Source organism: Callospermophilus lateralis, chromosome 8 (genome assembly GCF_048772815.1).
Source record: "Callospermophilus lateralis isolate mCalLat2 chromosome 8, mCalLat2.hap1, whole genome shotgun sequence".
Lineage (NCBI taxonomy): Eukaryota > Metazoa > Chordata > Mammalia > Rodentia > Sciuridae > Callospermophilus > Callospermophilus lateralis.
The window spans coordinates 84360904-84380867 of NC_135312.1; the positions used below are offsets into that span (position 1 = coordinate 84360904).

At 36.7% G+C, this 19964-nt stretch overlaps 1 protein-coding gene across 1 annotated transcript in view; it reads right to left on the reverse strand.

Annotated features, from left to right (window-relative positions):
* The window catches only part of Egf (epidermal growth factor), an 84462-nt gene that overhangs the window by 7740 nt on the left and 56758 nt on the right, over positions 1-19964 (reverse strand). The window contains exons 16-21 of the mRNA XM_076864724.2: positions 17483-17602; positions 12481-12597; positions 10807-10932; positions 7497-7619; positions 5500-5644; positions 1628-1795 (exon numbers count right to left, since the gene is read on the reverse strand). Coding sequence (XP_076720839.2) covers positions 1628-1795; positions 5500-5644; positions 7497-7619; positions 10807-10932; positions 12481-12597; positions 17483-17602 — 799 coding nt within the window. The remainder of the gene's footprint in view (positions 1-1627; positions 1796-5499; positions 5645-7496; positions 7620-10806; positions 10933-12480; positions 12598-17482; positions 17603-19964) is intronic.

The following is a 19964-nucleotide window of genomic DNA, read 5'->3' on the forward strand; positions in this document are numbered from 1 at the left end:
TATCAAAATGAATTCTACTGTCATGCATAACTAATTAGAACAAAATTTTTAAAAAGTGTAATATTACTAGGTGGACCACTGAATTAAAATTTCAAGTTTGTGCCTGAGAATCTTGTCTCTCAGGAGTTGGCATCAAAGGTCTTAGAGTATCTGAATCTGATTGGGAAGATTATCATTCACAGATAATCACAGTAACAGCATTTATGAAACTCAATATGCCAGGCCTACACTAAACTCTTTACTTTGATTAATTCAATCTCATGATAACCCTTGAGATAAATACTATTTTTGTCCCTATTTTATAGCAGAGGAAATAAATGAATACAGGTATTAAACATGTCTGATGTCCTATTTAGGCACTAACTGGGACTAGAAGCTGTGTGACGTGATTCCAAAACCTATGCTCTTAACCACTACACTAGAATATAGCAGGATCTCAAGGAAGAGTATCTTGGCTCATATATTGAGTTTAAAAAAAAAAAAAGACATGAGTGGTTGTGTAGTGCAAGTGAATGATGTTGGATTTTTATCTTAAGATAGTAGCAGGTATTGGTACATTCTCAAAGAATTGGAACCTATGAGTTAAGTGGGTCTCAGGTTCTTAGCCATAAAATGATATTATTGAACTAGATAATCTCATAAAGTCACCATCAGCCCAAAGTCTTCTAGGTTTTTTTGTTTGTTTGTTTGTTTGTTTATGGTACTGGGGATTGAACCCAGGATCTCACACACACTAGCAAGTGCTGGCTTAGAAATTGCAATCCTCCTACCTCAGTCTCCCAAGTAATAGGGATTAACAGTCATGTGCCACCATGCCCAGCAATGTTCTACTTAAGGAAATGCAAAATGAACAGGGTGATGCCTATTTACACCTTTACTGTAGTGTGATTTTTTAAAAAATGAAAAGTGTGTTATGATTCCTTGGTTTTTAATTTTTAACTTTAAATGAATAAAAAATATAAAATTCAAGGATCAGAAACATCCTTCCAAAGTTAGAGAAGATACTGATTTTCTTTAATAAAAGGTCATATTTTGTGTGAAATTAACTCAGTGAAAGGCAGCCATGAAAAATTATAGTTACATTGGCTGGGAGCAGGGGCATAAAGAGCATGGGATGCTAAAAGAAGAAACTGGAATTCAAAAATGCACACTGCTGGGGCTGAGGCTGTGGCTCAGTGGTAGAGTGCTCACGAAGCACATGTGAGACACTGGGTTCGATTCTCGGCACCACATAAAAATAAATAAATAAAATAAAGGTATACATACATGGGGTATAACTTATTTTTAAAAATGCACATTGCCTGGGAACGTGGCTTAGTGTTAAAGCACTTGTCTAACATGTGCAAGGCCCTGGGCAGGATCCCCAGCACCACAAAAAAAAAGTAAACAGACACCTGAACTATATTTGGACAAAGACTAGAATGGAATAAGAACAATAAATGAATTCACTGATGTTTTAGAGCAGTAAAATCCTGGATTTTAAAAACCTATTACTCCTACTACTACCTATTATTACTACTTATTATTAAAATGTAGTCCATAGATAGATAAGGGGAATCCTGAGGAGGCAGGCATTCCCTTGGGAGGACTTAGAGGTTTGAAGGTACCAATGGGAAGAAAGGGTCACCTGTAGTAGTGAGCACCCCACAGCCCCAGGAGCAGCAGCAGAACCAGCACGATCACACAGACAGCCACCACGGTGATGTTCCGCTGCTGCCCATGGCCAGCATGGCGCAGTTCCCACCATCTCAGGTCTCGGTGTTGACATCGCTCCCCGACATAGCCAATAACACAGCTAGAACAACATACAAACAGAAGTCATCAGAGACCCTGGCCAAGGGCATTTGATAGTCTTCAGACTCAATAGCCAGCCATCTCTCACCTCTGCATTCCCAGACTCATCTCTTTAGAAGCACATGGAAAATCCATCAGGGGTCAGCTGAAAGCACTACGGTTTATAAGTTAATGCCACACAGACTGCCCCTTTTAGTCTGCTTGCCCTGGGATTGATGGAAAATTATTTGCATACTGCCTCTATAAGGTATTACAGAACATTGATTAAAGATCAATTTCTCTTAGGCTAAAATCCTGAGGAGCCACCTTTTAAAACCAACACAAAGCAATTCAGCCCTGAGAGCCAGGGGAGTTTGGGAAACAAATGTTTGGCCAGATTGCAATGAACAAAGGTCAAAGGAAAGAAGAATTTGAAGGCAGATTCCCTCACTTGAAAGCAAACTAAAAGGAAGAACACATTTAGCCCCTGAACAGGAAGCACAACCTAAGGTAGGAAAGAAATTTATTTCCTTTTTAATCACCCCTGGACAATGACCCACGTGATGACACAAAAATTTGCTTATTTTATTAAGGAGAAAATACCTAACAGACGAAAAAAAGGGACATTCACTCACAAATGCCTGTCTCATTAATACAATGTAACTAGAATCATCAGTGATTGATTTATAGTTGAATTTTTCAAAGTAGATGAAACAATGCTGCCATCTAGTGAGAATGCTCATTTCCAGAAACTACTGGGATCTTGGGTAAACAACTGTATTATAATATTTGTTTTAAGAGAATTAACTTTTAAAACATGGCATTACAAATTCCCCAAAGAACTGAAGGGATGAATACACAGATAACTCAAATCAGCTCCTTTGATGGGAAGCAGCAGCCTGGGGAAAAAACACTGAACTAGCTCCAGAAGATCTGTCCATTCCTAGTTCTACCCTTACGTTATCACAGGAGCTTGGCAAGTCACTTTGAGAGAAAGGAGGGAAAGCAACAAGCATTTGTTAAGCCTCTTACGTGTCTGACATCATTACTAGGCACTTCAACACATTTTAGTTTTGATGGCACGTTCTCATTTTACAGGTGAGGAAACTGAAGCTCAAAGAATTAAGTAATTTGTACATGGCTACACAGCTAATGAATGGAAGGTTTGATTCAAGTTACTCTTTAATGTCAAAGCCTGTGTCCTATTATACCACGCTACTTCCAAAAAAGGCTTCAAGCTTTATTTGTAGATGCATAAAAGACCATTAGGTTATTCTAGGCTTTCCTGGGTACTACTTTGATTCTAGCTATCTTTGGTTATAATTATTTACTATCAATGCCTATCAGCCACTTTTAAACTCTTTGATATTAATGAGCCATACCTTTGGACCTCTCAGAGACTTGAGGGTTTTAAGGATGTCCATCACACGACCAAGAATCCTGAGAGCTAAGACAGGTTGCAGTAGCAGAGCCTTTCTGTCTTACAAGGCCCAGAACAGTCCCCAGTTTACGAGGGAGAAGGACACAAATCACGAGTCCTTTAGACTATTAATTGGTTCTTGTGCTAAACCAACAAAAGATTCTCTGGCCAATTAAGTTTGAATTTCTATGGTCAAATAATTTCAAAACATTCTAGATGAAATAAAGGTAAAAAAGACTTGATAGTGTGTTGGTGGTGTGCTATGTATCAAGAATTGAAGGTTGGAATCTGAAATGTTTCTCAAATAGATTTGGTCACACAACCCTGTCTTCAAGAAACACTGCACAGACTGGTGTAGGGGATGTTCATCTAAAGAAGATGTGCAACAGTGTGTTTGGTCAAAGCTAAACCAGAACGAAGGGGGATCTTCTCTGAGCTTAAGAGCTTCGGGGCCTCCTGAGACTCTCCAAGCCAGGAAGGCTTGGAGGAGCTGTGTGGGCACAGACACCTCCAGGGCTCACTTCCTCTGCATTCAGGTCTCTGAGGGGAACTCCCACTATCTCCAGGCAAAGAAGGAAGAGCCGGCCCCTTAAAATCCCTAGAATAAAAACCTGCTCTGTGGCAAAAGATGCGGTGTTTCCAATAAAGCTGGGCTGGAAAGCACTCCCTAGAGTTTTGTTATAGAATTAATAAAATACTAGGTGAGGTCAGCATGGCAAAAGGAGGGAAGGGTTGAATACTTGACTAAACCACATTTTTTTTTTAACTAAATATACAACTCAAAAACAAAGTTATGGTCCAGATTACTATGTATACTGATAATAGTTTTAAATACTGCTTTTGACTAAAGGTACTTAAAGGTGAATGTCATCTAATTTGTCATTTTGAACAAATTCTAGTTTAAAACATTATTAGAGAAATATGATATTTTCATCAGGATTTAATGATAGGAAGAAAAGCACTGTGCTCAAGAACTCATACTAAATGCAATACTGTACCAAATGTAATACAGCAACCTTTTTTTTTTTTTTTGGTCACTGTAATGATTTTTATGACCTGAAGTACCATGGAAGAAAACAAATAAGACCTAATGAATTAGGACACTTGTTTCTGTAATTTCATTACTTGAGGGTATAAGAAATCATGAACAGGTAAAAATTGTTTATTTCTTAATATTAAAGAACATTAATTTCAAGTATACTACTATAATTTGTCAAATTATCATAGGTTTAAAAATTATAGGGGTAAATATAAAAATGAAAGCAGAATTTCATTAGAACTGAGTCATTTTGACTAATATTCATGAACATTTTTCAAATTTTTGCCATGCTGACATTATTTGTAATGCAAGGTCACACACACACATTCTGTCACAGAATATAACTTCCTCCATAAATAATTTAGACTATGTTTCTGTGCATTATTATTGATAAAATCATTAATGTCTTTAAATTTGTAGTATCTGTTCATGAGAATCAGAATATTTTATCACTCCTTCAGGCTCGGAGAAAATTATCAATGAGACAGGGGTCTAAACACAGAATACCTATTTATTTTTCTCTAGTTGGGTCCCTCATATTGCCTGAAAAATGTGAAATTCATTAAAAGTAAGATTTGATGTAGAACTAGCTATTGTGAGCTTGAGTTTTATTAAAGGCTCCACAGGAAAGGTGTTCTGAGTGAGCCCTGTGGGAATACTTCATTGTTTTATGTCTTCCTCAAATCCGCTTTCAGGGCACCATTTTGCCCATGGTGAAACTCTCATGTGGCAAAAAAAGGGAGCAGAAGACAGTACCTGCAGCTCTCAACAACTGTGACTAAATAATAAAAATGTAAGAATCAACCACTAGGAAGTGAAGAAAAATTTATTTTAGTTTTGAAAAGCAAAGGTAAAAAGTCCAATGTGAATATGTACAACATTTTTGTAAATCTAAAAACATATTGTGAATGTTCTCCATTTATTTGACAGAGAATAAATCAAAGTTTTAAGAAATTCTCCACAAACATGTTTTTCAAGCAGAATGAGAAATTTAATTCCTAGACCATATGAGCAATTATTTAAATAAAAGGAAAATCACCAATTACTTTCCTTTATGTTTATCACTGGTGACTGGGAGGAGGTGGTGATATATATGCAAGGAAAGTGCATTGAGGTGTGCACCCACACACCATAATCTATGTATTCATGTTTTCTTAAGGAAAAAAAATCTAATTATGAAAAAATCTCCTACATATAATTCTACAAATTAGTGAAATATTATGGACTAGGATAGCACCTTGGTGCTGTCAGGAAGAACTGGACTTACTTGCACGCATAGCTGTCTACTGCTTCAACATACATACATACTCCACCATGGAGGCAGTACCCATCATGTGACTCAGGACATCCTGGGTAACTATTTCTGACCAGATAGTGGCCATCTTCCCGGAGGGTAGGGGGTGGTGTATAGTCTGGAAGAATCATAGACATCACTTTTATTTTCTGTGATAAAGGTTTTTAAAGTATTAATATCAGGAATTAGTTTCTGTGAACAATTTGTGATACCATGTCTCTCAGTAATGGTAGAGCTATCAGGAGCAACAAGAGTTTCTCCTTACCAAGCAGACTTTATGCCATTCACTATGAAGTTAACTCTTATTTCTTTAGATACTCTGAAGTATATTGGAGGCAAATAAGAAAATGGCCATCCTAAATCCCCATATGGATTACATCACTGATCTCATATAAGAGCAAGTCTGTCATTCAAAAACATATAATAACCAGAAACACAAACTGATTGTGTGAAATGATAACTAGCTTTAAGGTGTCATGGAACAGCTGGTGTCTTTGTTTGTCTTTAAACTATCCCACCAATAAACAGTCCATTACCCACCAAATCCTGGGAGTCTCAAAATTTTCTCCCATACAATATTTTCTTCTAAAAACTATTAAACTTTTAGGGGAACCCTCAGAGAGAAGATTGTGGCAACTTTAGCAGGAAGGAAATGTTACTATAGCAGAGGAATACCCAAATGGTAAGATCTCTTTTTGAATGATTCACTAATCTTTAACCCATTAAATCCCAAGTTTCCAATTCTGCAAATATTTCAATAAAATTGATATAGATGCATTAAAAGAGGTGGTAAATTATAATATAGAGCTTATATACATTATAAGTATTATAATATTATGAGTATATTCTTATTACTTTAACATAATTATATTATATATTATGTACTATATTTAAGTTTTTGTAGGTGTTTCACATCTGGGATGATGGGACAAAATGGATTAAAAGAAAAACATCAGGATGTGTAGCTGACTATATAAAGAAAAGGTTTTCAATATCTTTAAGAAGAACAAATTATCTGAGAAAAATAATCTGCTAAAAAACAGAGCCCAGGCAAGTGCAGAAATTTCTTTTCTGAGGATGTTTTTTGTTTGCAGAGCTGAGAGGCAAGCAGCTAGCAGTGGGAGGAAGGACCCATCCTTCTAGGTTCTAGGTGAAATCAGCTCCCCATTTAGGGTGCTGAGGGTTAAGAAGATACTGCTATTATGGGGAAAAGTTCAGGAAACAAAAGTCCACGTAATGAATGTTTAAAAAGAAAGTGAAGAGAGTTGGAATGCTAATTTTAGATCAAGAAATAATGACTTTTTATAGTAGCATTTTAAAATCCTACCAAGTGATTATTTTCCCTATTCTCCATCCCTGCGCCACTTCACTGAAGTACTGCCAGTGGCTCTGTCACTACAGCTGTGCTGTCCAACATGGCAGCCATTGCAAATCAGGATCATTGAACTCCTGAAATACATCTGGCCTACACCAAAATGTGCTCTAAGTATAAAATACATACCAGATTTGGAAGACTTCTTACCAAAATTGAAAAGAATGTAAAATATCTCATTTTATACTGATTTCATATTAAAATGTTACTATTTGGATATATTAGAATAAATAAAATACGTTATTTAAAATCCAGGCATACTTAAAACCTGCTTTGCCCTGTAAAGTTTTTCCAGGAGCCTCAGGAATCAACATTACAAATCAGGAGATTAGTCACATAGTTAAAGGGAACCACCTGGGTACTCACCTATATTGAACTGCAAGTAATAAAAAAGGATTTATTCCAGATGCTATTAAATTAAGAAGGCCTGGACCATTTCAAGTTTTCAAGCCCAGTATCAACACAAAGAGTAAAGCCAGCTCTCCAGCCTGGTCAAACTGAATGATTTCTAGAATCTCTAATGCAAATATACTGGGGTACAGAATTTCCCTGAACCAAGTCTTTCCCCTTCCATCTAGACCACCCACCAACAACCTACCAGGGCAAGACAGTCCAGGTTCAGACAGGCGGCCAGCACACATGCAGGTATAGCCTCCCTCTGTATTTGTACAGTTGGCATTCTCTCCACAGCTATGAACCCCCAGGTGGCACTCATCAATATCTATCAGAAAAATGGGAATGGGGAAGAGTGTAGTGCAGAGGAAGGAAAGAGTGTTATGCAACTGGAAAGTCCAACATTTTAGAAGGTAGTTATATTCAAATTCATGTTTTCAGAGCCCTACACATTTTTATGGGTTCCATTATGAATGCTGGACAAAGAGATGAACTGAATCCTTGGCTGCATACCCATTCAGGTGCTCTAGGCTCCTGACAGAGGGTTTCTTTCTTCTGCTTGGAAAGAAAGGAGACTTTGCCAAATTGGAATTTGGTAAACTACTTCCAGGCAAACATTTAGAAGTTAAGATCCCAAAATTCATATTTAACTTTTGTAAACAGACATCCAGCCATTGACATAAATGTTATATCAAATTTAACATGTTTGCTTTTTTAACATAAACATGAACCATATAAATAAAGCATCCTTTCTTTCCCAACTACCCCCCCACCCCCCCCCACACACTTTTCTTTCTCAACTGCCACCACCCTAATATTCAGGTAATTTCTGGCTACAACAGTCTCACTATATTTCTGCATTCCATGTCTTCTGCAGGGCACTCCTAAACACCAATGCCAGATAATTCTTCCTAGACCAGGATGATGATAACCCATTACTGCACCTCTTCACTGAAATGCTGCCAGTGGCTCTCTATTCCTACCACTGTGCTGTCTAATATGAAAGCCATTGCAATACAGAAGCACTGAGCTCCTGAAATGCACATCTTCCACACAGATCTGCTGTAAGCATAAAGCACATACCAGATTTGGAAGACACAATGCTAAAATAAAACACAAAAATCCAATAATTTTATGTTGATTACATATTAAAACATTAATATTTTAAATGAATTAGAATAAATAAATAGTTAAAATGAATTCCAACTCTTCCTTTTTGTTTTTTTCATGCGACTACTACAAAATTTAGTATGAAATTTGGCCCAGAGAAAACACGAATGACTGGTCCTTGGGTTCTAATCTTGCACAAATGTAACCCAATCCATCTGTTAGGGACTGAATAGTGTCTCCCCACAAATTCACATGTTGAAGCCTTGACTCCCAATGTATTGTATGTGAAGATAGGGTGTATAAAGATTGAGGTAATTAAGGTTAAATGACATCAAAAGGGTGAGGCCCTAATCCAATAGGACTGGTGTCCTTAAAAGAAGGGGAAGAAGCACCAGAGTTGTTTCTCCTTCTGCACACCACAGAGGAAAAGCTGCGTGAGAATGTGGCAAGAAGGTGGACATCTGCAAGAGGGAAAGATCCTTCACCAGAACCAACCAGCCAGCTTGTTCATCTAGGAATTTCAGCCTCCAAAACTGAGAAAACAAATTTCTGTTGTATAAGCTATAGTCTATGATACTTTAATACTTTGTTATGGCAACACCACCCCACCACCCAACCCCAAACCTATTATCTACTCACCAATAAGGTATATGACTTTTTTGTGCCTAGAATACTTCCTACCTTCACATTTTTGTCTGATTAATATTTACTCATTCCCCACAGTCTCTCTAAAATGACATTCTTCCATGAAAGAGTTCCCAATACCTCAAACGTATTTCTTCCAGTTTTAAACTTCCACTATGATTTTTATATCTCTTATAATGTACATCTTTCTTAACCACTTATCACAGCTGTGTTTCTTGTAGATACTATTCTCCTTGCAAGAAGACTGGCTCCCTCATCCTGGCATTCCTCACAGTTACTAGTACTGTATCTTTGCACCTAATATGAACCAATACAATATCTATCACATTATGTTACTATTCTGAATGGTTCAAATTGACTCTTTTTTTCTAACTGGCCTCAAGTTGTAATGTCAATGAACTATCAACTTGAGACAAAGAGTGAGCTTTTCTGAAAAGCAAAAACAAAAAATGTACCCTTCGCCATGAAACACAACTATTTCCAGTAGTAAGAACAACACTTTCATATAGCACTTATGTGTCAGGCATGGCTGAAAGCAACATATTCACCTATCTACATACAGGCAGAGAGAAGATAAGGACCAAGAGAGAACAGGAGCAAGCACAAGTTTCCATGGAGTCTGAGGACTCCATGCCAACCAGGCAGGTCAGACTATGACATCCATAGCACATTTTAGATGTGGGTTAGTAACAGAGAATCAAGAGTTTAAACATTTGAGAAAGGATACCTTCTTTTCAAAGGAAATTAAATATGAAGTCTGTTTGTGTAAATTATCTGTGAGCCTGCTTAATTAGAATGGTGACATTTTCCTGACTGACAGCCAAATATGTGCTTAAAAGAGCATTTTCAAATGTCTGTGGACTCCACAGAACTAATCTGATAAAGGTTTGGTTTAAACCATCCAGATCCAGAAAACGGATAGTTATGATTGATACTTCTTTTTTAACTTAACATGTGGAAGAAAGCACTATCGTTTGAATTTCTTATCAGGGCATCTGGCATGAAAATATTTTTTATGTTTTCAGAAAAAGAAAACACTGGAAGAAAAATTTTAAAGCCCTATGAAACCTCAGATAACCACTGCAGCAGGAATGGGTGCCTTCAGGCAGGTCTCCACTTGTACAAGATACTATGCCACTGATACCTGTAAAGGTGGAAGACAGTCACAGAGTGAACTCCCAACCCGACAGGCCTCACCCAGACCTTGGCAGAGGATGGTGATTATGAAAGAGGTTTCAATCATTCTTACTTCTATCTAAATGTCAGTAGCTTGAGTCTCCTGCCTATTACACATCAAGAAACCCAAAGATCCCTTTCAGGGAACCACACCCCCTTTTCTCTGAAGTAACTGCCCCAAATCAAATTTGTAGTTCACCACATTCCAGATGCCAAATTCAATGACAAAGAAATGTCCAACTCCCCCATGACGGCTCAAGGCATGGAGCGCTGAGAGACACTGATGTTACTCAAATCCCAGAGAAAGAACAAAAAACAGAGAGGTAAATAGCCTCCAGTGTCAGAAGCTTGACACTGACTAGTGTAGATGTAATACAAAAGTGACTATCAAGGAATGAAATATGTCAGAACAGGTCATGTGACTACGCTTCTAGTCTTGACATGTGTATCACCCCAATTACAACCTGTCTTTTCTTTTTTCTTTTTTTTTTTTACAACCCATCTTTTCTTGGCCCACCACACCCATGATATTTTGTGATTCTCCAAGGCTTTCTTCCACCCTCCTGCGTCAACCACTCTCTTACCAAGACAGTGAATTCCATCTCCTTGGTAACCTTGGGAGCATCCACAGACATAACTACCTTCTGTATTGATGCACTTGGAGGAGACAGGAGGACAAACTGTGCTACCCACCTCACATTCATCTACATCTGTGGGCAAAATTGTGCATTAGATAAATATTTAGGCTTGGTATAAATAGCAACAGTAGGAAAAAATAAACAAACTTGTATTTTATCATACGGCTGTTAACATACTATATGCAAATATCATGCAAATCTGAACTTGTGAATTAATTTCTCCAGAGTTCTTACCTGTGCAAACAGTTAAATATGTGTAAGTAAACCAATTCATACCATAGTTTCAGATCATAAGGACTGATATTTTTTTCAGTAATCACTAACTTATCATTTTGATGCCATTGATATAAAATATTAACCTATCCATGACAATCTATTTATTTGATTAAAACTTTGGCTAAACTTCTGTGGGAGAAAAAAGTTCTGGGGCTGGGGTTGTGGCTCAGCAGTTGAGCACTCGCCTAGCACATGTGAAGACCTGGTTTTGATCCTCGGTACCACATAAAAATAAATAAATAAACAGTAAGTGTTGGCGAGGATGTGGGGGAAAAGGTACACTCATGCATTGCTGGTGGGACTGCAAATTGGTGCAGCCAATATGGAAAGCAGTATGGAGATTCCTTGGAAAACTGAGAATGGAATCACCATTTGACCCAGCTATCCCTCTCCTCGTTCTAGAACCAAAGGATTTAAAAACAGCATAATACAGGGACACAGCCACATCAATGTTGATAGCAGCACAATTCACAATAGCTAAACTGTGGAAACATCCTAGATGCCCTTCAGTAGATGAATGGATTAAAAAAAATGTGGCATATTACTCAGCATTAAAAGAGAATAAAATCATGGCATTTGCAGGTAAATGGATGGTGTTGGAGAAGATAATGCTAAGTGAAGTTAGCCAATCCCAAAAAACCAAATGCCAAATGTTTTCTTTGATATAAAGTGAATAACTCATAATTGGGTAGGGACAGGGAGCATGGGAGAAATAGAGGAACACTAGATAGGGCAGAGGGGTGGGAGGGGAAGGGAGGGGGCAGGGGGTTAGCAAGGATGGTGAAATGTGATGGACATCATTATCCAAAGACACGAATTGGTGTGAACATATTTGATATACAACCAGAGATATGAAAAATTGTGCTCTATATGTGTAATAAGAATTGTAATACATTCTGCTGTCATTTATTTTAGAATATTAATAAAAAAGAGAAAATAAATAAATAAATAAAAATAAAGGTACTATGTCCAACTACAACTAAAAAATAAATATTAAAAAAATCACATAAAAACGTTCTGTTTTCACTGGAATTTGTGAATTTGTAAATTTGACTTGAACTTAAATTCTTGCTTCTGAAGCTCATTATAAATTCTTCCTCTTAATGTCAACTGCATTTACTATATAATTTTAATATAAACTCATTATATGTTAACATTATATGTAAGTATATTTATATGTTTTATGTTTTCTATGTATGTCATCCATATTTTTAGATTAACATCAAATTACTATTTAAATTTGTGATTACATAACTCCTTCTGAAGATTTTGAGTCATTAAGAGCAAAAAGAATGTTTCTAATTCACAAATTTTCAAGTATGTGTATTTAGCCTTTGCTCTTACCAGAACATAGTTTTCCATCCCAGGTAAATCCTTTCAAACACTGACAGGTGGCATTCTCTCCCTCTGAAACACACTGGGCATGGCTGCCACATCCCATGGGGGAACAGTCATCTTCCTCTGCAAACAGCAAGAAACCCAGACAATTATTTCCAGATCTTAAAGGAGAAAATGGACTTTAACGTCCTGGAATCTACAAAGCGTTCTAGCACTTTCTTCCACACTTTCTGGTATAGGCTAATCACCAAATAGAAACATTCTGTTGACCTATAATTTATATCTACAGTAAAGTATCTATAAGCCATATGTTTCTGTTCACATACTCTCAACAAACTTTAGTCTTAAAGAATTATTTGGTATTCAAAGAGCCTTGTGGGAACTTGCTTATATTTTTTAAGAGAATCTGCAAGTTCAAACTATAAAATTGCTAGGAATAAATAGACTGAAATTTCAAAAGGTTTATTACTTATTTAAAAATCCCCAACCATTATGAAATATAAAGGTATCAATCTATTCTTCTCCCCAAAGATAGACAGACTAACATGTACCAAATAGATCTGTTCATCAACACAGTAAAGAGATTAAATCATAGAAAGATTTATTGTCAATTTACTAATATCATGTCTCACATATAATAGAATATGTATGTCACAAGGTGTGTTTATTATCAAGATTTATGCAGTGACTTGCAAACCTCCAGGCACTTCTACAAAGTTATGAACCATACAAGGAAATGGCTGTAAATGGATCATTTCATTTCATATTCTATTTAAGTACAAATGCCCTCAGGGGACAGTTACATGTTCAGCCATAAACATGAGCAAGTTTGTCTTCATTTTTAGCCTTTTTTGCTTTAACTGCTTATGTATATAATCATTCTCCAAATGCCACCACCACCCCCTTTTTTGGAGCTGGAGGATCTGACATGCCACAGTAAAATATAAACTATCATCTGTCTATTCACTGCTAAGTTTGCTCATCTGAGTACAGAAGAGATCAAAGAAGCCCCCCGTGCCCCTATTTCAAAGAAGGTCAAATGATCTAGGCAGGATGGGAGTGCCATGTGATTGTAGGTACAGGGCAATTTCATTTTCTTAGGTACTTGAGCTAGAAGATTTCTCTCATGGGAACACAAGTTTTCATGCTTGCTTAGTCATCTCTAGTCACTCATGATTCCTAGGATGGGTAAGTTCAGGTTAAATGAGTTAATCACTTGAATCAGCATATATTTGGAAGACTTAGCTCCCAAATTAAGGCTGCTCAGAGCATAGAGTGGAGAGTATTCAATTATGCAAGACATTTTAAATCTCTTGCAGAATTATCCTTAAATTAGAATATGATTCAGGGTTTATTTGGTAACTTGCAAACCTCAAGTCAGCTTTGCATAATGAAAAACAAAGAATAATTAGAGAAATGCAAATCAAAACTACTCTAAGATTTCCGCCGCCCCCCTCCCCCAAAAAGAAACTACTCTAAGATTTCATCTCACACTAGTCAGAATGGCAGTTATCAAGAATATAAACAACAATAAGTATTTGTGAGGATGTTGGGGAAAAGGCACACTTATACATTGCTGGTGGGATGCAAATTGGTGCAACCACTTTGGAAAGCAGTATGGAGATTCCTAAGAAAACCTGGAATGGAACCACCATTTGACCCAGGTATCCCACTCCTCAGTCTATATTCAAAGGACTTAAAATCAGCATACTACAGGGACACAGCCACATCAATGTTTATAGCAGGTCAATTCACAATAGCTAAACTATGGAAGCAACCTAGATGCCTTTCAATAGATGAATGGATGAAGAAACTGTGATATATATACACAATGGAATATTACTCAGCATTAAAAGAGAATAAAATTATGGCATTTGCAGATAAATGGATGGAGCTGGAGAATATCATGCTAAGCGAAGTAAGCCAATCCCCAAAACCAAAGGCTGAATGTTCTCTCTGATATGTGGACACTGATCCATAATGGGGAGGGGCGGGGATGGGAAAAATGGAGGAACTTTGGGCAAAGAGTAGGGTGGGGAGGGGTCACAGGGCAGAAAAGATGGTGGAATGTGATGAACATTATTACCCTAGGTACATGTATGACTGCACACATGGTGCAACGCTACATTGTGTACAACCAGAGAAATGAAAAGTTGGGCTGTAATTGTGTACCATGAATCAAAATGCATTCGGCTGTCATATATAAATAATTAAAATAAATAAATAAACAAAGAAAAGCAATGGATATGCAGTTGTGGAAGGGGGAAGCTAGAGCCAAAGTTCCTTCCATTAAAAATTAGTTCTGGACAGAATGCGTACATTCACCTTCTGCTTTAAAATACATGTGGCAATTTCTGCTAGGTCTATTTTTGTGTAAGGACCAGAATAAAAAGAGATATATTTTTAAAAAATCCTCTGAGAATTTAAAAATATTACAAATATTTAAACAAAGATGATAAAGAAGGAGGTTATCATAACAACCTGACAAAAAATTAGCTTTGTCAGGACTGAGGATGTAGTTCAGAGGTAGAGCACGTGCCTAGTGTGTGAGTTCTAGCACCACCAAAAACCAAAAAACCAACCCTCATCACAGTAGAATAGAATCTGGGGCCTGTTAGTAAAAATAAAATTCACTTAAAAGTACCTAGTATGACTCAGATATGAATGTCAAAAGTAGAGTGATAAAAATGTTGACAGGCTAAGTAAAGCAGGAGTATTACAAGTTCAAGGCTAGCTTCTGCAACTTAGTGAGACCCTATCTCAAAATAAATAAAAAAGGTTGGGAATGTGGCTCAGAGGTAAAGTATCCCAGGATTCAATCCCCAGTACCATTTAAAAAAAAAAAATAAGAATACAGGCAAGGTCTCTGCTTTCTTACATAATAATTGAAGTATTAATGTGACAAATGTGATCAAGAACTATACTGTATTCTAAGAGCTAAGAGGCAACCCCACCTGTTCAGACAGGAAGGCTTTCTAAGCAAGAGAATATTAATACTGAGACAATGCAGATAGGACTTGGAGAGGTTAAAAAGAGCACTAAAGGCCCAGGAAACAACAAGGCTATTGTAACTAAGAGGCCCTAGAAAGCTAAGGACAAAGGGCTGGTGACTGAGGACAGCTGAACAGGGCTTGATGGGCCACACTAGGAATTTCAGATTTTGTTCTTGGATTCTAGGGCTAGAATACAAGGCCCTATACTTGGAGTTTTCCTTTTTTTCCCCTAAATTATAGAAAGATACTTTGTTGACTTAAAAACTCTCACTATAAAACATAAGTAAGACCTTTAGCCTAACCCAGATGGAACTAAATTTCACAGAGCAGGACAAAACAGAACACAATCCAAGTATGGAAAGATGAGGTCTTTTCTATCAAGATAATCAATTTGTCTGTTCTGCACTAGGCATTGTGTAATCTTCAGGTACAAAGCCAAACACAGACTATTATATATGTGTACATAGATCTTTTGTCACTTGGTCACTTCCCTATTCCCACCCTATGCCTAATCTACTATCTGTCATTTATTTTCTTTGAGTCCTTCAAACATAAGTCTTTCAAATTATGCTCTATAAACTTCTAGGGATCCCTAGTGACTTTAAAAGGATATATGTCCTGCTAATATTAATTGATATGGTTTTATTCTATTTTATTGCTTATCTCTACATCAGATGTGACCTTGCACACTAGGACTATATTTAGCTCATCTTGGTATCTCTAGCACTTGGCATAGTGTATGCACAATAAGTTGTTAAATAAATAATTTTCCTAATGTGATCAAGTGTTCTAGTAATTCTTACTTTAGCATAAATTAATTATTTGGTCATAATTTCAAAAACCTTGGGTTAAGTCACTAATTAATATTACTTAGTCTCAGTTTTTGCATCTTTGAAATGATGAATTATAGTAAGAACCAAAACAGAGAATATATTTAAAGTACACATCAAATGACAATGCTCTATACAAATTTTAGTTATTATTATTACTAAAAATATGTACCTCTTTATATATTATCAAAAATCACACTGATAAGGTATGGGGCATGAAGTCCTCAGAGCTCTTTATATCTTCTAAGTAGTCTGCAGACCACAAAGTCAGGGAAATCCTTCCTTAAATATCCTAATGTAGAGTTTTCAAATTTTTTCTTTTAAGGCATAGACAGTTTGTTAAAACAAACTGCTATTTAGTAATATAAACAAATAAAATGTTTCAAAGTCAAGGTGAACTACACTGATTGAAAGACAGTAACCTAAAGAGAAGAAGGGGTGGGGTTTGCAGAAGCTCTAGGGCTCAGTGCGAAAACCACTGGCCTCACAAATAAATACAGAACACAAAATACTCAGGTTCCCTAAAGTTGTTACACACAAAACAAATTATTTGACTTTTTTTAAAGAGATAGAGAGAAGAAAGAGAGAAAAAATTTTTTGATATTTATTTTTCAGTTTTCGGTGGACACAACATCTTTATTTTATTTTATGTGATGCTGAGGATCGAACCCAGCGCCCTGAGCATGCCAGGCCAGCGCGTTACTGCTTGAGCCACATCCCCAGCCCATTATTTGACATTTTGATGATAAATGTGCAACACAGAAATAATTCTAACATTTTTTTTGTTTGTTTATGGCTTTCCTCAGGAACTGAAGCAACCGACTTACATTTGCTCATCAATTGCTCTAACTTGATACTAGTGGAAGAACAGCTAGATGATCAAACACCAACAATACTATGTATGGATGGGGATATTTAACTCTATTCTGTTCTAATTTTGGCCTTTGTTTCCAAGTTATATTTCCTCAAAAAACATTCAGCGCAAAGACTTTCAAAATGTACAGTTCATGTCCAGACTAATGCAGATCTGGACAGGCCATTCAGAAGAGGATTTGAATCCAAAGTTTGGATTCATTAGCTTTGTATAGATTTAACTAATGTTAAGCAACAGAGATAAGTCAGAGTTTCTCATTGGTAGAATGGAAATTGTTAGAATAAAGCTGTAGAGAATCCATTATTCATTACCTGACACCATTATTTCTGCCACTAGTGTATGCTGAGATTCTGTGATGTTATCTTCCGATGCTCTAGTCCTAGAGAAGGCATCCAGTGGTGTTACCTGATTACCTAGATCAGCTTCACCACCTGTTGAAGGCCAAAAGATACAATTGATTTAGCTCTTTGAAGGAATATTTAATTTATATTCATGGCTATTCCTTGGTTCCAAGTTCAGACTTGCTCTTTGAGGTAAGAGGATTCAGAAGAAAATGTCCAGGTTTGGTGGCTTAGAAAACCTCACCCACTATCCTACCCTCCCACTTTCCTTCAGTACCCTTGGTGGTTTGGTGGGGGCAGGGAGCCAGTAGAAAAGAAAGACAGGACTCATTGGCAAAAAACAATGAGTAAAATACCAGAATTCTTATGAAAATAATCAGTGCATAACCAAAGACCACCAAAACTAAAGGTAAATTGGAGAGATGATCTCCCTGACTCAACTTCCATAGTCGCCCCTTTTTCCTTTAGCCTGCTTTCATGTTTATATCAGCCTGGTTTTAAAATGTGAAAGGGCATAAAGAAGGGCATATTGAATTCAGTCATGGGATACACACACCCACCCCCTCCCCAAAGTGGCAGAAATGGATTCCCTAAGATAGCAGTTCTCTACAGTGCATTCCACAGGCCCCCGGGTCCCACTGCATGGAATCCATAAGGTCAAATCTGGTTTTAAAATAATACTAGGATATAATTTGCCTCTTCTCACTGTGTTCATACTGGTGCTGATATGGCAAAAGCAATGGTGGGCAAAACTGTTGATTACACAACCTGAATTAAGGTAATGACATCAAATTCCATCAGAAGTTGCACTAACATGCACATTAAAAATTCCTGATACTCAGGAGTCAGATGCAGGAGGATTGCAAGTTTGAAGCCAACGTGGGGAAAATTAGTGAGATCCTATCTCAAAAAATAAAAAGATGTAGTTCAGTGACAAAGCACCGCTGGGTACAACACTGACACCACAAAAAAAAAAAAAAAAAAAAAAAGTTTCACAAGAAGCTCAGGATAAAGCAATAAGAATTGTTAATTTTTAAAACTCTTGACCATTTTTTGCTCTTGAAAGTATGCTCATTTAATTGTTATAAAAAATTACTATACTAGTAGATAAGAGATTTATTGTTATAGTTTTGATAAAGTTGTAAAAAATTTTATTTTAATTTTTAATCACAAATATTAAAAGACATAATTCATACAAAAACTCTTTTGAGATTCTCAAATTTTTTTAAGTGTGTAAGATTATAGGTGTGTGCCACCTATAATCCTGAGACTAAGAGGCATAAAACTGTTGTTTTAAGGCAACAAAATAAGAGAAAATTCTGAAAATCCAAAATATTCAGCTCCAGTCCATGTATAGATAAATTCATTTATTGTCACTATGTCACTAAGTTATGTTTATATTGTACCTAACAGATACATATGAATTCTCTAAGAAATTTTAATACAATTTAAATTATCTTTGGTATATTTTTGGTAGAAAGATATCAAGAAATGACTCCAATATTCCTCGATTGTTTGGGCATTACTGAAGGGAGCCAAGTGAATTACATACCATACTTGGTTTACTCTTCCTTTTTCTTTCTCAAAATCATATTTAGTTTGTAAAAAAGGTGGTCAGGGCTGGGGATGTGGCTCAAGTGGTAGCGTGCTCACCTGGCATGCGCGTGGTGCTGGGTTCCATCCTCAGCACCACATAAAAATAAAATAAAGATGTTGTGTCCACTGAAAACTAAAAAATAAATATTAAAAAAATTCTCTCTCTCTCTCTCTCTCTTTAAAAAAAAAAAAAGGTAGTCACTGGACATGGTGGCACACACCTATAATCTTAGCAACTCAAGAGGCTGAGGCCAGGGACTGGGGATGTGGTTCAAGTGGTAGCTCGCCTGGCATGCATGCGGCCCGGGTTTGATCCTCAGCACCACATACAAACAAAGATGTTGTGTCCACCGAAAACTAAGAAATAAATATTAAAAAATTCTCTCTCTCTCTTTCTCCCCTGTCTCACTCTCTCTTTAAAAAAAAAAAAAAAGAGGCTGAGTCCAGAGAATCACCGGTTTGAGGCCAGCCTTGGGAACTTAGTGAGACCCTGTCTCAAAATAGTTTTTAAAAATGAAAAGGTCTCTGGGTTGGGGGTGTAGCACAGTGGAAGAGTGCTTGCCTAGCATGTGTGAGGCACTGGGTTTGATCCTCAGCACCATATAAAAATAAATAAATAAAATAAAGGTACTGTGTCCACCTACAACTAAAAATTTTTTAAAAATTAAAAGGTCTGGGGATATAGCTCAGTAGTTTAATTCCAAGTGCCACCAAAAGATATATAACAAACAAACAAACAAACAAAAAATAGTAGGTACCAAGCCTTTTCAGGCTAGACTTCCCATACTTATTTAATATTCTGTTATATTTTATAAAGGACTTTGTGGTTTCCTATGATCTGTCATATGATAGGGAG